The following is an 18,413-nucleotide window of genomic DNA, read 5'->3' as shown; positions in this document are numbered from 1 at the left end:
TACTATAGTAAAGAATTTTACACTGGATAGTACCGAGTACAATACTCAAAAAAGACTACCACACACTCAAAATGAATAATACTCTTTTGATTTCCACCTTACAAAAAATATCGTTCATACTATGTTTTTCTTCACAGACTATTTTCTTATAGTCTATGGAATACCTTACATCTCAAATTTTTTCTCTATGTTTGTGAATTGGATGTATTGAATGAGGAGCTGAAGAGCTCCTTTTATAGGTGAAATTTTCATTTCACCGTTCATAATTTTGTCAACAAAATTGTGCTACTTTTTCATTCAACATTGGCAGCAATTTTTAATTTAACATTTGTTGCTTCTTTTTTTCTTTTTTTCTTGCAGCAATAATTGAATAAGAAAAAGAGGTGCTGGACCCCATAAATCCCCTCTAGTCTCATTCACTAGAAAGAGGTATCTTCATATTCTTAGAGAAAGCTCATGCCAACAAATTCTTTGCACAACTCGAACTTGTCCCTTATTACTACTTTGGTCAGCATATCTGCAAGATTCTCATTTGTAGAAATTTTTTCAACCTGCATAGATTCATCTTCTATCTTTTCTCGAATCCAGTGATATCTCACGTCTATGTGTTTTGTCCTTGCATGGTACATGGAGTTCTTGCTCAAGTCTATTGCACTTTGACTGTCAGAATAGACGACATGCTCCTTTTGATGCAAGCCAAGATCTTGAAGAAATTGCTTGAGCCATATCATCTTCTTGCCAACTTCAGTAGTCGCGATATATTCAACTTCAGTTTTATACAGTGCAACACACTTCTGCAACTTCGACTGCCATGATATAGCTCCTCCTGAAAAAGTAAACAAATATCCAATAATGGATTTTCTATTATCAAGGTCACCTGCCATATCAGCATCTATATAGCCCTTCAAGATTGGATTTGATCCTCCAAAACACAAACATTTATCTGAGCTTCCTCTCAGATACCTGAGTATCCACTTTACAGCTTTCCAATGTTGTTTTTCTGGATTGTCGAGAAATCTGCTGACAACACCAACAACGTGAATAATATCAGATCTAGTGCATACCATTGCATACATTACACTTCCGGTGATGGAGGAATATGGAACTTTGGCAATATTCTCTTTTTCCTCCCTAGCTATAGGACACATCTTCTTGCTCAACTTCATATGACCAGCAAAAGGTGTGCTAACATTATCTAGGAGCTTGTTTTAGCCCGTAGAGACTCTTTTTGAGTTTGCACACAAAATTTTCTTTACCATTTACTTTTAAGCCATTAGGTTGTTCCATATAAATCTCCTCTTCTAGGTCACCATGAAGAAAAGTCGTCTTCACATTCATCTGCTTAATCTCCAAATTAAGACTAGCAGCCAAACCAAGAACTATATGAAGGGAGGATATTTTTACAATCAGAGAAAATATTTCATCAAAGTCTTTACCCTTTCTTTGACCAAATCCTTTAACAACCAATATAGCTTTGTACCTGAGCTTCAAGCTGTGTTCTTCAACTTTAACTTTGAACACCCACTCGTTCTTCAAAGCTCTCATGCCCTTAGGCAATTTCACCAACTCATAAGTGTGATTCTCATGCAAAAATTTCATCTCATCTTGCATGGCTTCAATCAATTGATTCTTATGCTCATTTTTCATGGCCTTCTCATAACACTCTAGTTCATCCCCGTTAGTGAGTAACACATACTCATTAGGTGAATAGTGAGAGCAAGGAGTACGCTATCTTGTGGACCTCCTAAGAGGATTATTTGCTTCTTCCACAACTTCATGAGCAAGAGCATCATCAATAACAACATCTTTGTTATCATCAACATCAACATATTGATCTGGGACTTGATTCCGAGCATCACCATGATCATCAAGCCCACCAACGTCATTCACACTTGTATGAGTAACTTGATCAAGATGGACTACTCCATCTGAACTTGAAGATTTTAGCTTCTTCGCTTTATTAATATCTTCAATGGTTTGATTTTCCATGAAGACGACATCGCGACTTCTCACCAGCTTCTTCTCAATTGGATCATATAGCCTGTAATCAAATTCATCAAGGTCATATCCAACAAAGATGTACTTTCTTGTCTTGGTATCTAACTTTGACCTCTCATCTTTCGGCACATGTACAAAGTCTTTGCAGCCAAATACTTTTAAGTGGTCATAGAAAATATCTTTTCCATACCAAACTCTATTTGGAACATCACTTTGCAAAGCACCAGTAGGAGATAAGTTAATAATATGTGCAGCGGTCAATAAGACCTCAGTCCAAAAGGAGTTCGGTAACTTTGCTTCAGAAAGCAAACATCTAACTCTTTCCATCAAGGTCTTATTCATCCTCTCAGCCAACCCATTAAGCTGAGGAGTCTTAGTAGGAGTCTTCTGGTGTCTAATACCTTGATGCTTGCAGTATTCGTCAAATGGTCCACAATATTCACCACCATTATAAGTATGAATACATTTTAGTTTCCTTCCAGTTTTTCTTTCAACTGAAGCCTGAAACTGCTTAAAGAACCCAATACTTTGTCTTTAGTCTTCAAGATATAGACCTAAAACTTTCTTGAGCAGTCATCAATGAAAGTGCCAAAATAGAGTGCACCAACCAATGTCCTTGTCTTAATTGGACCACATAAATCATAGTGCACCAACTTAAGTAACAATGTCTTTCTTGAATGAGTGTTAGACTTAAAGGAGACCCTGTTTTATTTTTTCGCCAAGCAGTGCTCTCATTTTTCTAATTTAGCACTTTGAAAATCAGACAACAATTTTTTTGGCCAAAACATTGAGTCCTTTCTCACCGATGTGGCTAAGACTTTTGTGCCATAACGTTGAGGAGTTATCGCCTTCAACTGCATTCACCATATTAGCACAAGTAGAAGTCGTAGTCCAGTATAGACCACAATGTTTATTACCACGAGCCATAACCAAGGAACCCTTAATAAGTCTACATTTTCCACCACCATTGGTACTAACATATCCTTCATCATTTATAACACCAACAGAAATTAGGTGCAGACGAACATCAGGTTCATATTTTACATTTTTCAAAACTAGTTTAGTTCCAATACTAGTTTCCAAACAGATTGTACCAACACCAACCACCCTAGGTACAGTTTCATTACCCATACTCAAGGTTCCAAAGTCACCAGGAGTATAGAAAGAGAAAAATTCCTTCCTTGATGTCATATGAGATGCGGTATCAGTGTCCACAACCCAGCTTGACTCATCACAAGCAATATTTATCAGATCTGTATTAAGAAATGTAACAAGATCTTCGGTGGAGATGGTGGCTAGGCAATTTTCATTACCATCTTCTTTATTTTCCAATTTTTCTTTATTCTCCCTTTTCAATTTCCGGCAGAACCTCTTTATGTGACCTTTCATGCCACAATGTAGCTCTCAATATCCCTAAGTCTGCCTCTGGATTTGCTTCTGCTATGTTCTCTATTTTGAGAACCACGATTTTTATTTCTCCCCATGAAACCAGTTACTAGGACATCCGATGAAGAAGAAGAAGAAACTTGAGATTTTCTTCTCATTTCTTCGTTCAAGACACTACTCTTAGCGGAATTCATAGAGATCACACCATCTGAAGCATAATTTGACAATGAAGTTCTAAATTTTTTTCAAGAGTCTGGTAGGGAACCAGGTAGAAGAAAGTCTTGAATTTCTTCATCAAATTTTATGCCCATAGCAGACAACTGGTTAATAATTCCCTGAAAATTATTCAGATGATTTGTTATCGGATAACCATCATGATATTTTAAACTTAACATTTGCTTTATTAAGAATATTTTATTGTTCCAGTCTTTCGAGCATACAAGCTTTCAAGATGCTCCCATAAGGTACGAGCATGTGTCTCTCCAAAAATATGGCTCAACACATTATCGTCAATCTATTGTCTAATAAATCCATACACTTGTCTGTGTAACAGATTTTACTCTTTATCTGTTTTATTATCAGGCTTTACAGTGGTAAAGAGTGGTTGATACAAATTCTTGACATAAAGCAAGTCTTCCATTCCCCCCTTCCAAATGACATAATTAACATCATTCAAAGTGACCATTCTACTAGTGTTGGCTTTCATTATTTTTTTCCCCAAAATATATATTAAATCAAAGTAAATTTTTTCTGATGTGGAAGTTCAGACTATGTTGCAACCATAGAGCATACTTGGATAAAACCTTGCTCTGATACCACTTTGTTGGGAAAACGGACTAACAGAAGAATATATATAGTCAAAATAGTAGAAATAAAATGGGAAAAATAATGACACCAAGAATTTTACGTGAAAACCCAAATAAGAAAAAACCACAAGCCAAGAGGAGAAACTGATATCACTATAGTAAGAAATTTTACACTGGATAGTACCGAGTACAATACTTAAAAAAGAATACCACAAACTCAAAAGGAATAATACTCTTTTGATTTCCATCTTACAAAAAATATCATTCACACTCTATTTTTCTTCACGGACTATTTTCTTATAGTTTATGGAATACCTCACAGCTCAAATATTTTCCTCTCTATCTGTGAATTGGATGTATTGAATGAGGAGCTGAAAAGCTCCTTTTATAGGTGAAATTTTCATTTTACCGTTCACAATTTTGTCAACAAAATTGTGCTACTTTTTCATTCAACATTGGCAACAATTTTTAATTCAATATTTGCTGCTTCCTTTTTTCTTGCAGCAATAATTGAATAAGAAAAAGAGGGGCTGGACCCCACATATCACAAATATTATATAAACCATCTTTCCATTTGCATCAGATATAAATTCTCATACTATCTTTCTCTTTTGTTCGTTGAAGTTGTTGCATTTTTGAATTCTCAAATTGAGTGGCTGAAAATATCGAGAATTGGAGTGGTAATTTCCATGTCGTTTTTTGAGCAACAATAAATAAATATCCTTCTCATTTGGAGAATCACTAACCATGGAAAAAAAATTAAGAAAACTTTAAATCAATGGAGTTTTACCTTGAATTTTAAAAATCAGAAGACAAAATAAATTAAAAATCTATCACATATGACTTTAAATAGTGGTTAAATAGACAGAAATCTCAAATTGTTGTGATGTTGTTTCAAATTTCAATTTTAATGGTGGAAATCATGGCGGAGAGAAGAAATGAAGAGAGAAAACAGTGGTGGAGGTGGAGGTTGATGAGAGAGAGAGAGAGTTGATTAACATGAAAGCTTGAATTGGGATGATTTAATTGTGTAGATAACTAATTTAGGCTAATTTTTAGGAATATGTGTATATGAAATATCTTTCTTAATATATGGTACAAAACTTTTAACTAGTGGTAATATATGTAATTGTTTAAAAGTATAGATAAAATCAATATGTATGGTAGTGATATATGTCTAATAAAGTAGTTTAGCCTTTAAAAATTGAATTAATATGCAGTCTAGATTGATCGATGAGAAATTTTATCTAAATATTTATATTTTTTTATTTGATGTATTAGATATAATCGTATACCAGGGAAAAAAAATATTAGGTATTCAAACATTTTATAAGTAAACATATAAATAATTTAAAACTTACTGGTAAGCATTGAATTGATAGGGTAATGACCATGCTTTTAGTTCATTGTTGTCTAATATGTCTCAGCCCAGTAACTTTTGGATGGATAAATGATCAATATTTTGAGATGCCAAATTCAATCCAACTTTTTATTTGACATTTTAATTGTATGACCCAATAAATGAAATAAAGCTAAAATATTTGAAATCATAAATATCTAGAAATAGCTTAGGAACCTCTAACGAAATAATGTCTGAAATACCAACAAGAAGTAGTCATGAATATCTACAAACTAAAATAAAATATGAAGTCTTTGGAAAATTCTCTTGAATAACATAAATGACAAAATAAATAATGGTGTGAGAAAGAGTATGCTACTGCTAAATGAGTTAACAAAGTCTGCCGACTAAGTCTAGAAAGTTTATCTCTAATTACGTGTTTTGTCACCTATAATCTCGATACCCTTCAACACGGTATGATAGGCTTAAATGGTCCATCTATCTCTTAAAGAATACCCAATAATATGTTAACAACTCCTAATATTTGAAGTTTAAGTAAAGACTTAAGACCATACAGTATAAAAGACAGAGTACAAAATATGATACAAGACTTGGATTAATGCAAGTACTTAAATAAGATGAAATGGAGAGACATGATAAGGCAAAAATTCTGCCGCTGAATTGAAGGACAATGAGGTATATCCACAGGCTTGCTTACAACTTTATTAGGACAGAAGAATTTGAGTTAGATCAAACTAAATTCAAGTTTTGTATCTAAACTAAATTTAAGCAATACACACATACAAGTAATTAAATCACATCATAGAAGTTAGTCATCTTCTGTCACTTAAAGTGGTGAGCAAATATATACACATGACTGAATTCTCTCATGTAATGAATGCATTCTGTCATGTAGGGCTCACAATTTAAGTAAACAATTTCTTATGCTCACCAAATGTTTAAACATATAGGCTCGGATTATGCAGTTGAGCATTTTATCAAGCACTTAGAACCTGTTTGGATAAGCTTTTTTTAAGCTCCTTATAAGCTGAAAAGTGTTTATTTTAAACTAAAAAAAATTGGGGTAACCCAACTTATTATTTTGGCTTATAATCTATTTTCAGCTTATAAGTTGTTTTATATAAACTAAATCAAACAAACCCAATTATTTTTGGGGGTTTATTTCAAACACAAAATAATTTTAAGTTGATCAGTCAAACACTAAAAAAACTGAAAACAACTCATAAGTTAATCCAAACGGGCTCTTAATGTGCATATTTCATTCTAATCCTTGATTTAAGGAAGAATTCTTATTCTAATTCAAAATAATTATCCAAATCTTCTCTTAACATCACGTAGTCAACCCTTCGAAATGTATAATTTAAAAACTATTCATTCATCTCAATTGGCGTATTGAAGTGAAATTGAGCTATACTTCATTGTTGGCTAAAGTTCATATCTCGAAACTATCATATCTCGAAACCATCACGAATTATACAGAAATATCATGATATATAAAATCATAAATTTCAAAAAAATTATAATCATAGAAATATTAATGATAGGCTTAAAACTAAATGATTATTTTTTCTTTCTTGAATTTCAATCCAATTAAACAGATTTCAATAAAATAGAATAATAAATTGTAAAAGCAAAAATGAAGAGAGCCAAATTCTATTCCCATCTGAAAAGTCTTCAGTCAAGTATAGCTAGCTCTAGCAGCACTGAAACCTCCTAACAAAAATTAGAAAAACAAGTAAAGAAATTATTTCAACGGAGAACAGAGATCATTTTTGAAAAAACTACCTAATTAAATATAACTCACTATCATATATATTATTATTACTTATATTTTAAACATTGTATATCTTATCATTAATTAAGAATTTTTTATTATATATTGAGAAAATATATTTAGATACGTGTATTTTTGCTATAAGATAGACAAGGAGAGAGGTAGGCGAGATGGGGAGTGAGGCGAAATACATGTATCTTTATGATCTCAGATACATGCAAATCACATTAAATACATGTATCTATATGATCTCAGATACATAAGAGTGTGATGAGCGAGATGGGAGAGAGGCGAGGGAGATGAGCGAAATTTGTTATGTATCTCGAATATATGTGAATTCAATTGGATACAATGTATCTAAAACAAATTACAGTTAATTTTGACATCATGTACTTCAAGATACATGACGTACTAAAATTTGGTAAAATACTTAATATTTCAAAATAGAATGTAGCTAAATAATTAGCTCACTAACTAGTGAGATTTATGTAAGTTCCCCATTATTTTTCCCTTCCTTCCTTCTAGATGAGTGTTATCTCCTATATTAAGGTTAGTAAACCAGAAACACTAAATATGCAAAGTAAAATAATATTCAAGTCTACAGAATTTATTGTGTATCCTTAAGGAATTTAATCACTTCACTGTACCTAAGGTTATAGATTATTTCCTCCATGATAAAACGGATAGAACATTAAAGAAGTAGTGGTACCTTAAATTTCGATAATATCAGCGAACTCAAAAAACAGCAACGTGATCACACAAAGACACAACTTTGTTTATAAGAAAATATATGCAGAAGAGAAGAAATTTTTCGATGATCAAAACTGAGAGGAAGCCTCTCTATTTATAGTCAACAAGGTTTCTTTTGGGAAGGAAAGTATCTGTTAAGAAGGAACATGTCCTTTCTAAATCTGCGAAGGGAAGCATCTGTTCGGAAGGAATAGGTCCCTTCTGCGAATGGAAATACATGTTCGGAAGGAACAGGTCCTTTTCGAATCCGTGATTTTAAATTAATACCGTTTTGCAAATTAGTTAATTCCGTTATTAATTTCGCTATTTAATTAATTCAAATTAATTTAATGAATAAATTAATTAATTAATAATTAACGGATTAGTATTAAAGAAAAAAATTAATTAATGAGATTGATAAATAAATTTTATCTAAAAATTATTAATCAATCACATCATTTGTTAAAGCCGAACCGAGCGAACGACAATGGCAGTGCAAGGGTACCCTTTACTTAACTCTTTATGAGTTAAAAGGAAATCTTTCCTAATATAAAAATAAAACTTTTTCTTTCTTCTATCAATAATAAAAAAATAACTTTTTATTTTATCTTCATTTTATTTCCCCACATTTTTTAATTCTTATTTTCTATTCATACTTCCCTTAAAACCCAAAGTTCGTTGTATTAAACTTATCTAATAGTTTATATGAAAGCAATTTTTTTTTATCGGAGATTACTAGTGGGCATACTACTGTTAGTAGAAGTATAATGAAATTCTACTGTATGGACCGTTGACCGCAATCCCAGTCCACGCTTTCAGACAAGCCAGCATCTTCTCTTTCATTCAAAACCCCATCTTCCTCACCCGTTAATGGCGGCTTCTCCTTTTCCTTCTTTCTCTAATCCGCCAATTTCCATCTTTCCTATCATTCTTATCAACCAATCGGAAAAAGAAAAACCCACTTTTGCTTTTAATTTTACTTTATTTCTTCCATGGATCCTCCACTTCAAGCTTTTATAGCTGCGGCTTCCAGCTTCGTTGCAGTCATCTTGATCTTTACTGCTCTCTATGTTTTCTGCAGAGACCCTATCAAACGTCGTCGTATTGAAGAGACCCTGAATCATCCCCAGAGCCGGACCCGAAACACCCGGGCGATAGCTAGTAGAAATACGGAGCTTTCATCCATCGCCGTGACTGAAAGTGCAACATTTGACCCATCTCTGCATCAAATCTCCATGAAGGAGCTCGCCGACGCGACCCGAGATTTCTCACCGGAGCTCATCATCGGCGACGGGAGTTTCGGGATGGTATACAAGGCGAAGCTGAACTCCGGCATCACCGTCGCCGTGAAGAAGCTCTCCGCCGATGCTTTTCAAGGATTCCGGGAATATCGGGCCGAGATGGAAACCCTAGGTAAGATCCAACACGAGAATATAGTCAAAATGCTCGGGTATTGCTCCACGGGTTGTGACCGGGTCCTTATTTACGAGTTCATCGAAAAAGGTAGTCTTGATCAATGGCTTTACGACACGTCATCGACATCGGATATGTTGGAATCAATGCCATGGAGTCCACTAAATTGGGGAACAAGGATTAAAATTGTTAAAGGAGTAGCTAAGGGACTTGCTTATATGCATAATTTGGATACTCCAATCATCCATAGAGATATCAAAGCTAGTAACATCTTATTAAATGGAAATTTTGAAGCTTATATTGCTGATTTTGGATTGGCTAGGAGAATTCAAGGGTCACATTTACATGTATCAACACAAGTAGCAGGAACAATGGGGTACATGCCACCAGAGTACATTAATGGTGCACCAATGGCAAAAACAAATGGAGATGTTTATAGTTTTGGTGTGTTAATGTTAGAGATTGTCACAGGGAGGCGTCCTAATTTCCCATTTACAGGAGAAGATGGTCATGAAATTAGGCTTGTCAATTGGATTAGTAGTATGGTAGAGCAAGAAAGGTATATGGAAATGGTTGATGTCAATCTTTCAAAGGCTGACTTGAAAGAAAGTGCAATTGTTGAGTATTTTAGGATTGCCATGATGTGTGCTAATGAAAATTGTCACGCTAGGCCTCCCATGAATGAAGTCGTCGAGATTCTGAATGGAATTTCAACATGTTAAAGGGATGACATTCATTTCTTCGTAAGTATTTTCATAGATGATTCTATCAAAAAATGAGCGTTGTCTTTGTAATTTGAAGACGCCTTTTGGTTGTTCATCTTTAATGTACACAATTCTATATATATATATATATATATATAGTAGTATAAGGTAATATGTGTTATTTTTGAAGTTTGTACTTGGTAGTTTATAAATTGTAAAAAAGTAGGGCAAATTGTTGTTTTTAATTGATTGAGGAATGAGATAAGGTAATCGAACATTATGTAAATATATTATGTACAATTGCACCAATTAAGATTCTTCCGTCCTAATAAAGTTGTAAGCAAGCCTGTGGATATACCTCCTTGTCCTTCAATTCTGCGGCTGAATTTCTGCATTATCATGTCTTCCCATTTCATCTTATTTAAGTACTTGCATTAATCCAAGTTTTGTATCATAATTTGTACTTTTGTCTTTTATATTATATGGTCTTCTAATTATATCTTATCTTGTAGATAGAATTACTCCATACTTATGCTGATGAAGATAATATATACTTAGTATAACGGTCAAGATGTGCTCAAATCGATCCAAATACCAATTGTTATTCAAAAAATGTAAGTACATAAACACCTTGATTTTTCTATTTTTATTTTTGCAAGACCTGCATTATCAAATCAAGTAGATGTTATAATAGAATACGTCGGTTGTTGAAAAGTGGCGGCCCTGTTTTCTGGCTGAATATGGCAATGATTCATGGCAAGAAAGTTCCGACTAGCGAATTGGTTGACCTCTTTTTGCATCACATGGCCTTGTTCTGTCAAAGGTACTATCATTAATCACCAACCAAAACAAATGTATTAAGCTAGTATCTGTTTTAAATGTTTGAGAAATTAAAGTAAGAAAGTAAAATACATTTGCACCAAAGTAATGTTTTAAATGTGCTGTTTACACCACAGATTACATATGACTTCACAAAACTTTAGGGAACTTTGGTTTTGTGATCTTGGCCGACGAGAGGTCATAGGTACTTCTTAGAATTAATTGAGATGAACCAAAATTTATTTAAAAAATTGATATAAGAATGTTTTGAGAGAAAACCTTAAAAACTCAATTACCCTTTTTGAAAAAAATTAGATTGTTTGTGTACTCGGCGTGGAAGATTTGAGGCAGGCTGTCATGGAGTATGCTAATAGTTATCACTATTTTATTCTCCTAGGAGCTACAAAGATGTACCAAAGATGGAAGAGCGTGAAAAGAAACATATTTGACCATGTAACTCGTTTGAATTGTCAACAAGTCAAGCGTAAACATAAAAAATCTAGCTCCGATTTCTGTTAGTCCTAAGTGAAAATGAGAAGTTATCACTATAGATTTCATGGAAGGCTTGCCTGCAAGGATTTAATAAATTGTAAAAGCATAAACAATCTAATCAGAAAATCCTATAAATTATTCAGGATCGTGAAACTATCTGATTTTCACATATATCAACAGTTATAATAATTCAGTCAAAAGAACATACCGGAATCAGCCATATCGTTCTTTGTGAATTTTGACTTGAATTGAGAGGAAGTCTTCTTTAATTGTTTTTCTTCAAAAGTTACCTCTCTTCCTTGCCTTAAACTCTCAGAATAATTTTGATAGAACGGGCTATATTATTTGGCAGAGAGAGAGAGTACCCTTTAATAAGAGAGTTTCCTTTGACAGTTACTTTTTACGTTTCCATCAACGTAAGAGATTAGCAGTTTTACAACCAATAGGTAACTTGCCATCTCTAATTCAGATAGGATATTAGCTACATAATTTATTAAACCAAAGTGAGCCATAACTTACATTCTCCCACTTGGCACACATTCTTAAACGTTTAATAAATATGTCATTCATCATGTGCACAATAATGTTAAATCCAACATCATTTGTTGTTATCGAATAAATCAACTAATATGAGTCATGGTGGTCATACATCACATCTCGACATAATTCCTTTCATGTACTACAATATTAATCGATTACCTAACACAGCCTTTAAATACGTAATGGTCCAATCATAATGCTTAGTATATCTTTACCTAAGCAAAAATATGTTATCGGCATTCTCAACATAATATGTACAAGAAAAAATATATAATAACAGAAACATATATATAGTTGAGCCAAGTGTCAATTGCATAAACATAATGAAATCTTTACATAAAGTTATTCATTGCTATCAATAAGACCCATTCTTTCAACATGCTCAACAAATGTTTTGGGCAGTAATCCTTTCATCAAAGGATCAACAATCATAAGCTTGTTGCTAATATGTTCAATTGTCACTTTATGTTTCTGGACTTCTTCTTTAACCGAAAAGTATTTCGATTCCATATGCTTGGAACCTTTTGAATACTTATCATTTTTTTAGAAGAAAACAGTTGCAGTATTATCACAATAAATTTTCAGCAACCTGGAAATATTGTCGACTAGTCCAAGTCCTAAAATAAATTTTCGTAATCAATTAGCTTGAACTGTGGCCTCAAAGCATTCCACAAACTCAGCTTTTATAGTGGATGCATCTATAACAGACTGCTTCGAACTCTTCCATGATATTGCTCCTTCAGCTAACAGGAACAAATATCCAAATATGAATTTTCTTGTATCACACAACTAGCATAATCTGAATCTGAATATCTAATCACATCAAGATGATTAGATCTTCTATAAGTGAGCATATGATCTTTCGTCCCTTGCAAGTATCACAACACTTTCTTTGCAGCCTTCCAGTGGTCTATTCCTGGATTGCTTTGATAACGGCCCAGCACCCCATCAGTAAAACTTATATATGGTCTCGTGCATGTCTGGGCATACATTAGGCTCCCAACAATTGATGCATAAGGCATTCATTTTCTTACATTCCAATTCATTTTTTGGATATTGATTGAGACTAAATTTATCTTCTTTCTGAATTGGAACGGAACTTAATGAGCATTTTTCCATTCTAAATCTCTCTAACACTTTATTAATATAGGCTCTCCGAGACAACCCTAATAATCCCTGTGATCTATCCCGAAATATTTCTATTCCAATCACATAGGATGCCTCGCTCATATCTTTCATTTCAAAATTGTTAGAGAGATATTTTTTGATATCGTACAACAAATCAAGATCATTAGTAGCAAGCAAGATGTCATCAACATATAGTACCAACATAATAAACTTAATCCCACTGACCTTTAGATATATACACCGATCAATGGTATTTTTCTTAAATCCAAATGACAATAGTTTCATTAAATTTAAGATACCATCGTCGGAAAGCTTGTTTAAGTCCGTATATTGACTTCTTAAGTTTACACACCATGTGTTCCTTTTCTTTAATAGAAAACCCCTTGGGTTGATTCATATAAACTTCTTCCTCTAAATTTTCATTTAGAAAGATTGTTTTCACATCCATTTGATGTAGCTTTAAGTCGTAATGAGCTACTAGAGCCATTATAATTCTGAGTGAATCTTTTCTAGAGACAGGTGAAAATGTCTCCTTATAGTCGATGCCATCTTTTTGAATGAAGTCTTTGGCAACAAATCTGGCCTTGTGAAGTTCGATGTTGCTAGTTGAGTCTCATTTGGTCTTAAAGACCCATTTACACCCAACTCTTTTGCAACCTTCAGGTAATTCAACAAGGTCCCAAACTTCATCATGCTCCATAGATTTCAACTCATCTTTCATAGCTTCTATCCATTTATCAGAATTCTTACTTTCAATGGCTTGTGAAAATGAAACTGGATCATTATCAATTCCTAAATCTATTTCTGACTCGTGTAGATATATCAAATAATCATTAGAAATAGCAGATCTCTTTTGTCTTTGAGATTTTCTTAATATTATTTCTTCTGGTTCATCTATAAGAGGTTCATTAATTATGACTTCAGTGTGATTAATAAGAGCATTAATTTGTTGTTCTTGTTGATTGTTAGTTTCTATAACAATTTCAGGAACAACAATTTTAGAAGAAATGCAGGGTAGAGGAATATGTACCCTAACTTCTTTAATTTCCACATTGTGTGGTTTTTCACTCCCACTAACTTCACTATTCTCAATGAACCTAGCATTTTCATTTTCAACTATTCTTGTATTATGATTTGGACAGTAAAGTCTATACCATTTTGATTTTTTTGAATAACCAATGAAGAAACCACTGACTGTTCTTGAATCCAATTTTTTTCTTGTGAGTTATAAACTCTAACTTCTGTCGGGCAACCCCAAACATGTAGGTACCTTAAACTAGGTTTTCTACCAGTCCAGAGTTCAAAAGGTGTCTTTGGAACTGCTTTATTAGGAAACCTATTTAATAAGTAAACGTCAGTCCTTAAAGCATATATCTACAACGAAGGAGGTAAAGATGAATTACTCAACATACTTCTAACCATATCCATTAATGTACGATTATGCCTTTCTGCCACACTATTTTGTTGTGGTGTGCCTGGCATTGTGTATTGAGTATATATGTCATGCTTTTCAAGAAATTTAGCAAATGGATCAGGGTGTTGTCCAGTTTCATCATAACTTCCATAATATTCACCACCTCTATCTGATCTGATTATTTTCACCTTTCAGTCTAGTTGTCTTTCTACCTCGTTGATAAATACCTCTAAACCATTTATCGCTTGAGATTTTTCATGCGACAAATAAACATATTCATAACATGAAAAATCATCAGTAAAAGTGATAAAATATTTTTCCTTACTAAAAGATGCGATATCAAAAGGATCACATATATCAGTCTGTATAATTTCAAGAAGTTGTGTGCTTCTTGTGGCTCCTTTTTTGTGTGTTTTGTCTATTTTTTTAATACAATCCACACAAATGTTAAGGTCTGTAAAATCCAAATCTGAAGAATTTCATTCTTAACTAATCTTTCCAGTCTTCTTTGGATATGTGACCTAAACGTTTATGCCACAAGTATGCAGATTGTTCATTCACCAAACTCCGTTTAGTTCCAATATTATGATGCAAATTTAAAAATGTTTCGACAAATAAATTATCAACATTTAATTTATATAAGCTATCACAAAGACTACTAGTACCAATGAGACGATTTTGCTTAAACAAACTAAAACATTCATTGTTGAAATTAAAAGAGTAACCAGTCTTATCCAACTTAGACAAAGAAACTAAATTTCTCGAAAGAGAAGGTACATAACAAGTTTCAAATAAATCTAAGTGATGCCCAGTATCAAGGATCAAACGATAAGTCCCGATAGCTTCAACTAGAGCCTTCTCTCTATTTTTCATATACATAAATCTTTCATTCTGGTTTGTGATATGTATTGTAAGGAATCCTTGCATCGTATTAGAAACAAGAACAGTACAACCAGAGTCAATCCACCAAGTATTATAAGGAACTTTAGTTAAATTTGATTCGAGACATGTAAAAGCACAAGACTTATCCTTCTTCTCAAATCATGCCTTACGTTTCAGGCAATCTTTCTGAAAGTGTCCAGATTTTCCACAAAAATGACACTTATCATTCTTATATTCCTTCTTACGTACTTGAGATAAGGATTCATTAACATTTTGTTGCCTCAGTTTTTCCTTAACATGCTTCTCTCCTTTCTTTCCAGCTCCTTGATGATTTACAAAGTTGATGGAGTGAGTTCCTTGATTCTTCATGCTTATTTCCTCTTGAACTAGCATCCCATGCACATTACATTTTTCTTTCATGGTGTTGTAGTTCATTTGGAAAGGACCATACTCAAACTATAATGAGTTGATGAAAAATTGTACAAGGAAATTTTGTTCCACTTTCATTCCTAAGGACTTTAGTCTTGCTGCTATTATTGTCATTTCAATGACATGCTCATGCATGGTACGTGAACAATCAAACTTCATAGTGGTTGAAGTACACATTAATGTCCCAGCAAGAGACTTATCAGCAGTTTGAGAGAATTCTTCCACAAATTTAAGAAATTCTTTTGCATTCTCAATTTTGAAAAGAATAGTCTTAATGTTGTCTGCAATATTCATTCGCATGAATATTAAGCCTAATCTATTAAACCTGTCCCAGTGCTTATAATAGGACCTTTCTTCAGCATTGCTAATTTCAGTAATAGCAGTTGGCTTCTCAATATAAAGAGCAACATCAAGATCTCAAACCCCAAGATGGAATTTGATCTGTTTGCACCAATCTGAGAAGTTAAGACTGTTGAAAGTCGTAACAAAGGCAGAGTGTGAATGAAGAGCAAATGCTGCAAATAGAATATGCTCATTTGTTAATACGTTGTGTTATGAATTAAAACATACTATCAAATTCAGAAATGATTTATTTACTCTTAATTATATATTGATGTCCTCCTTTGGGCAAACATCAAAATGCAACTTTAGACATAATGATGCTTAAAGGTAAATTTAACGTAATTCAATAATTTTTAATGCATCAATTGATAATATTTATTATCTTTGGATATATAAATAAAACTGACGATACATCTAAATTATCTTCTTGATGTTAAATGGTTATATGAACAAACAATCTACCTTTGGGTGATTCATAAATCTTATAACCAAAAAAAAAAAAATCAATTTACGTATACGTATTATATCGATTATAAGCATCAAAATTAATGGGTAATTAAAATTGAGTTTAAGCATTTATTTAGGAATTAATCATTCATAAAGATTTGATCACTTTGGTGATTAACAAATCTTACATACATAATTCCAAGGTTATATTCTATACGAAAATAAACTTTAGGTATAAATTTAGATAGTCAAATTTAATGTGAATTTATATCACTTACTAAAATAAATACATAAATATGATAATATACTGCAATGAGAAGTTTGTTAATTTATTGAATAATATCAAAATTCTTAAACACTTGAACCCATCATCATTACATAGATACAACAACAATCAATGTTAGTTTATGATTATTAACTTTAGTAGTAAGCTAATAAGCTCGACAGGGAACAAAAACAAAATTGTAAGTCTTACATAATAAGTGAGTTAAATTTTTGACCTCATTTAAATTTCCTCAGATTCAGTCATATATGCAAATCAGTATGCAACAAAAATCAAATTACGGATCATGAATTACAATGAAAAATCGATTATGAAACTGAGATATAATTAAAACTATAAAATAAATCATTCTCCTAAAATATTCAAACTCGTATCCATAAATTACCAGTAACCTACGACTCCTAAAATTTCATAAATAGAGTTTATTAATTGAAAGAAATATTAACTTTAATGAAAAATCATTAGTTCCTCAACCTGTGCGCTGACACCACGTATAAGGATTGAATAGATTGTAAAAGCATAAACAATCTACTTAGAAAATCCTATCAATTATTCAGGATCGTGAAATTACCTGATTTTCACATATATCAACAATTATAATAATTCAGTCAAAAGAACATACCGGAATCAGCCATATCGTTCTTTGTGAATCTTGACTTGAATTGAGAGGAAGTCTTCTTTAATTGTTTTTCTTCAAAAGTTATTTCTCTCCCTTACCTTAAACTTTCAGAATAGTTTTGATGGAATGGACTATACTATTTGGCAGAGAGAAAGGACCCTTTAATAAGAAAGTTTCCTTTGATGGTTACTTTTTACGTTCCATCAACGTAAGGGATTAGCAGTTTTACAACCAATAGGTAACTTGCCATCTCTAATTAGGATAGGATATTAACTACATAATTTATTAAATCATTAATAACATAATTTATTAAATCAAAGTGAGCCATAACTTACATTGCCATGTACTTCAAGAAAGTATGAGTCAGCGTGGGTAATTGTGGATCGGCTCACAAAGTTCGCACATTTCAGACAGGTATCGACTATAGAAAATCAGTTAGTACAAATTTACACTCGTGGGATAGTTCGATTGCACGGGGTACCCATTGTAATCATTTCTAACAGAGGGTCGCAATTCTTGCTCAATTTTGTTAGTTTTTTCATAAGCAATGGATAGGCGGGCTGAACTCAACACAATATTTCACTCGTAAGCTGATGGTCAGTCTGAATTGTTCATCAAGATCTTGGAGGACATGTTGAGAGTATGTGTCATTGTCTTTCAGCATTATTGGGATGACCAATTACCTTTGATGGAGTTCGTCTACAATAATTATCAGTGTAATAATTAGATGACACCGTATGAGGTCTTATATAATAGCAGTGTTATTTTCAAATTGGATGGTTTGAATCAGGTTAAAGAAAATTTTTAACTCTAAAAATAGTACAACAAAGATAAAAAAAAAGATGAAA

The 18,413-nt window shown here is 32.8% G+C and overlaps 1 protein-coding gene across 1 annotated transcript; it reads left to right on the top strand.

The window, feature by feature from the left end:
* The first annotated feature begins 8,785 nt into the window (after nt 1-8,785).
* Nucleotides 8,786-10,961, top strand: LOC129904193 (leucine-rich repeat receptor protein kinase EMS1-like). The gene is made up of 2 exons (XM_055979733.1): nt 8,786-10,209; nt 10,683-10,961. Exon 1 carries the CDS (start codon nt 9,046-9,048, stop codon nt 10,186-10,188), a length of 1,143 nt encoding a protein of 380 aa, XP_055835708.1. The 5' UTR covers nt 8,786-9,045; the 3' UTR covers nt 10,189-10,209; nt 10,683-10,961.
* The last annotated feature ends 7,452 nt before the right edge of the window (nt 10,962-18,413 follow it).

This window comes from Solanum dulcamara, chromosome 9, assembly GCF_947179165.1.
Source record: "Solanum dulcamara chromosome 9, daSolDulc1.2, whole genome shotgun sequence".
NCBI lineage: Eukaryota > Viridiplantae > Streptophyta > Magnoliopsida > Solanales > Solanaceae > Solanum > Solanum dulcamara.
Note: the sequence above shows the minus strand (reverse complement) of the source record. Positions and strands in the feature narration are given on the sequence as shown.

Excerpts from the sequence above, each read along its gene's own strand:
- LOC129904193 (XM_055979733.1), top strand. The coding sequence starts at position 9,046 with ATGGATCCTCCACTTCAAGCTTTTATAGCTGCGGCTTCCAGCTTCGTT.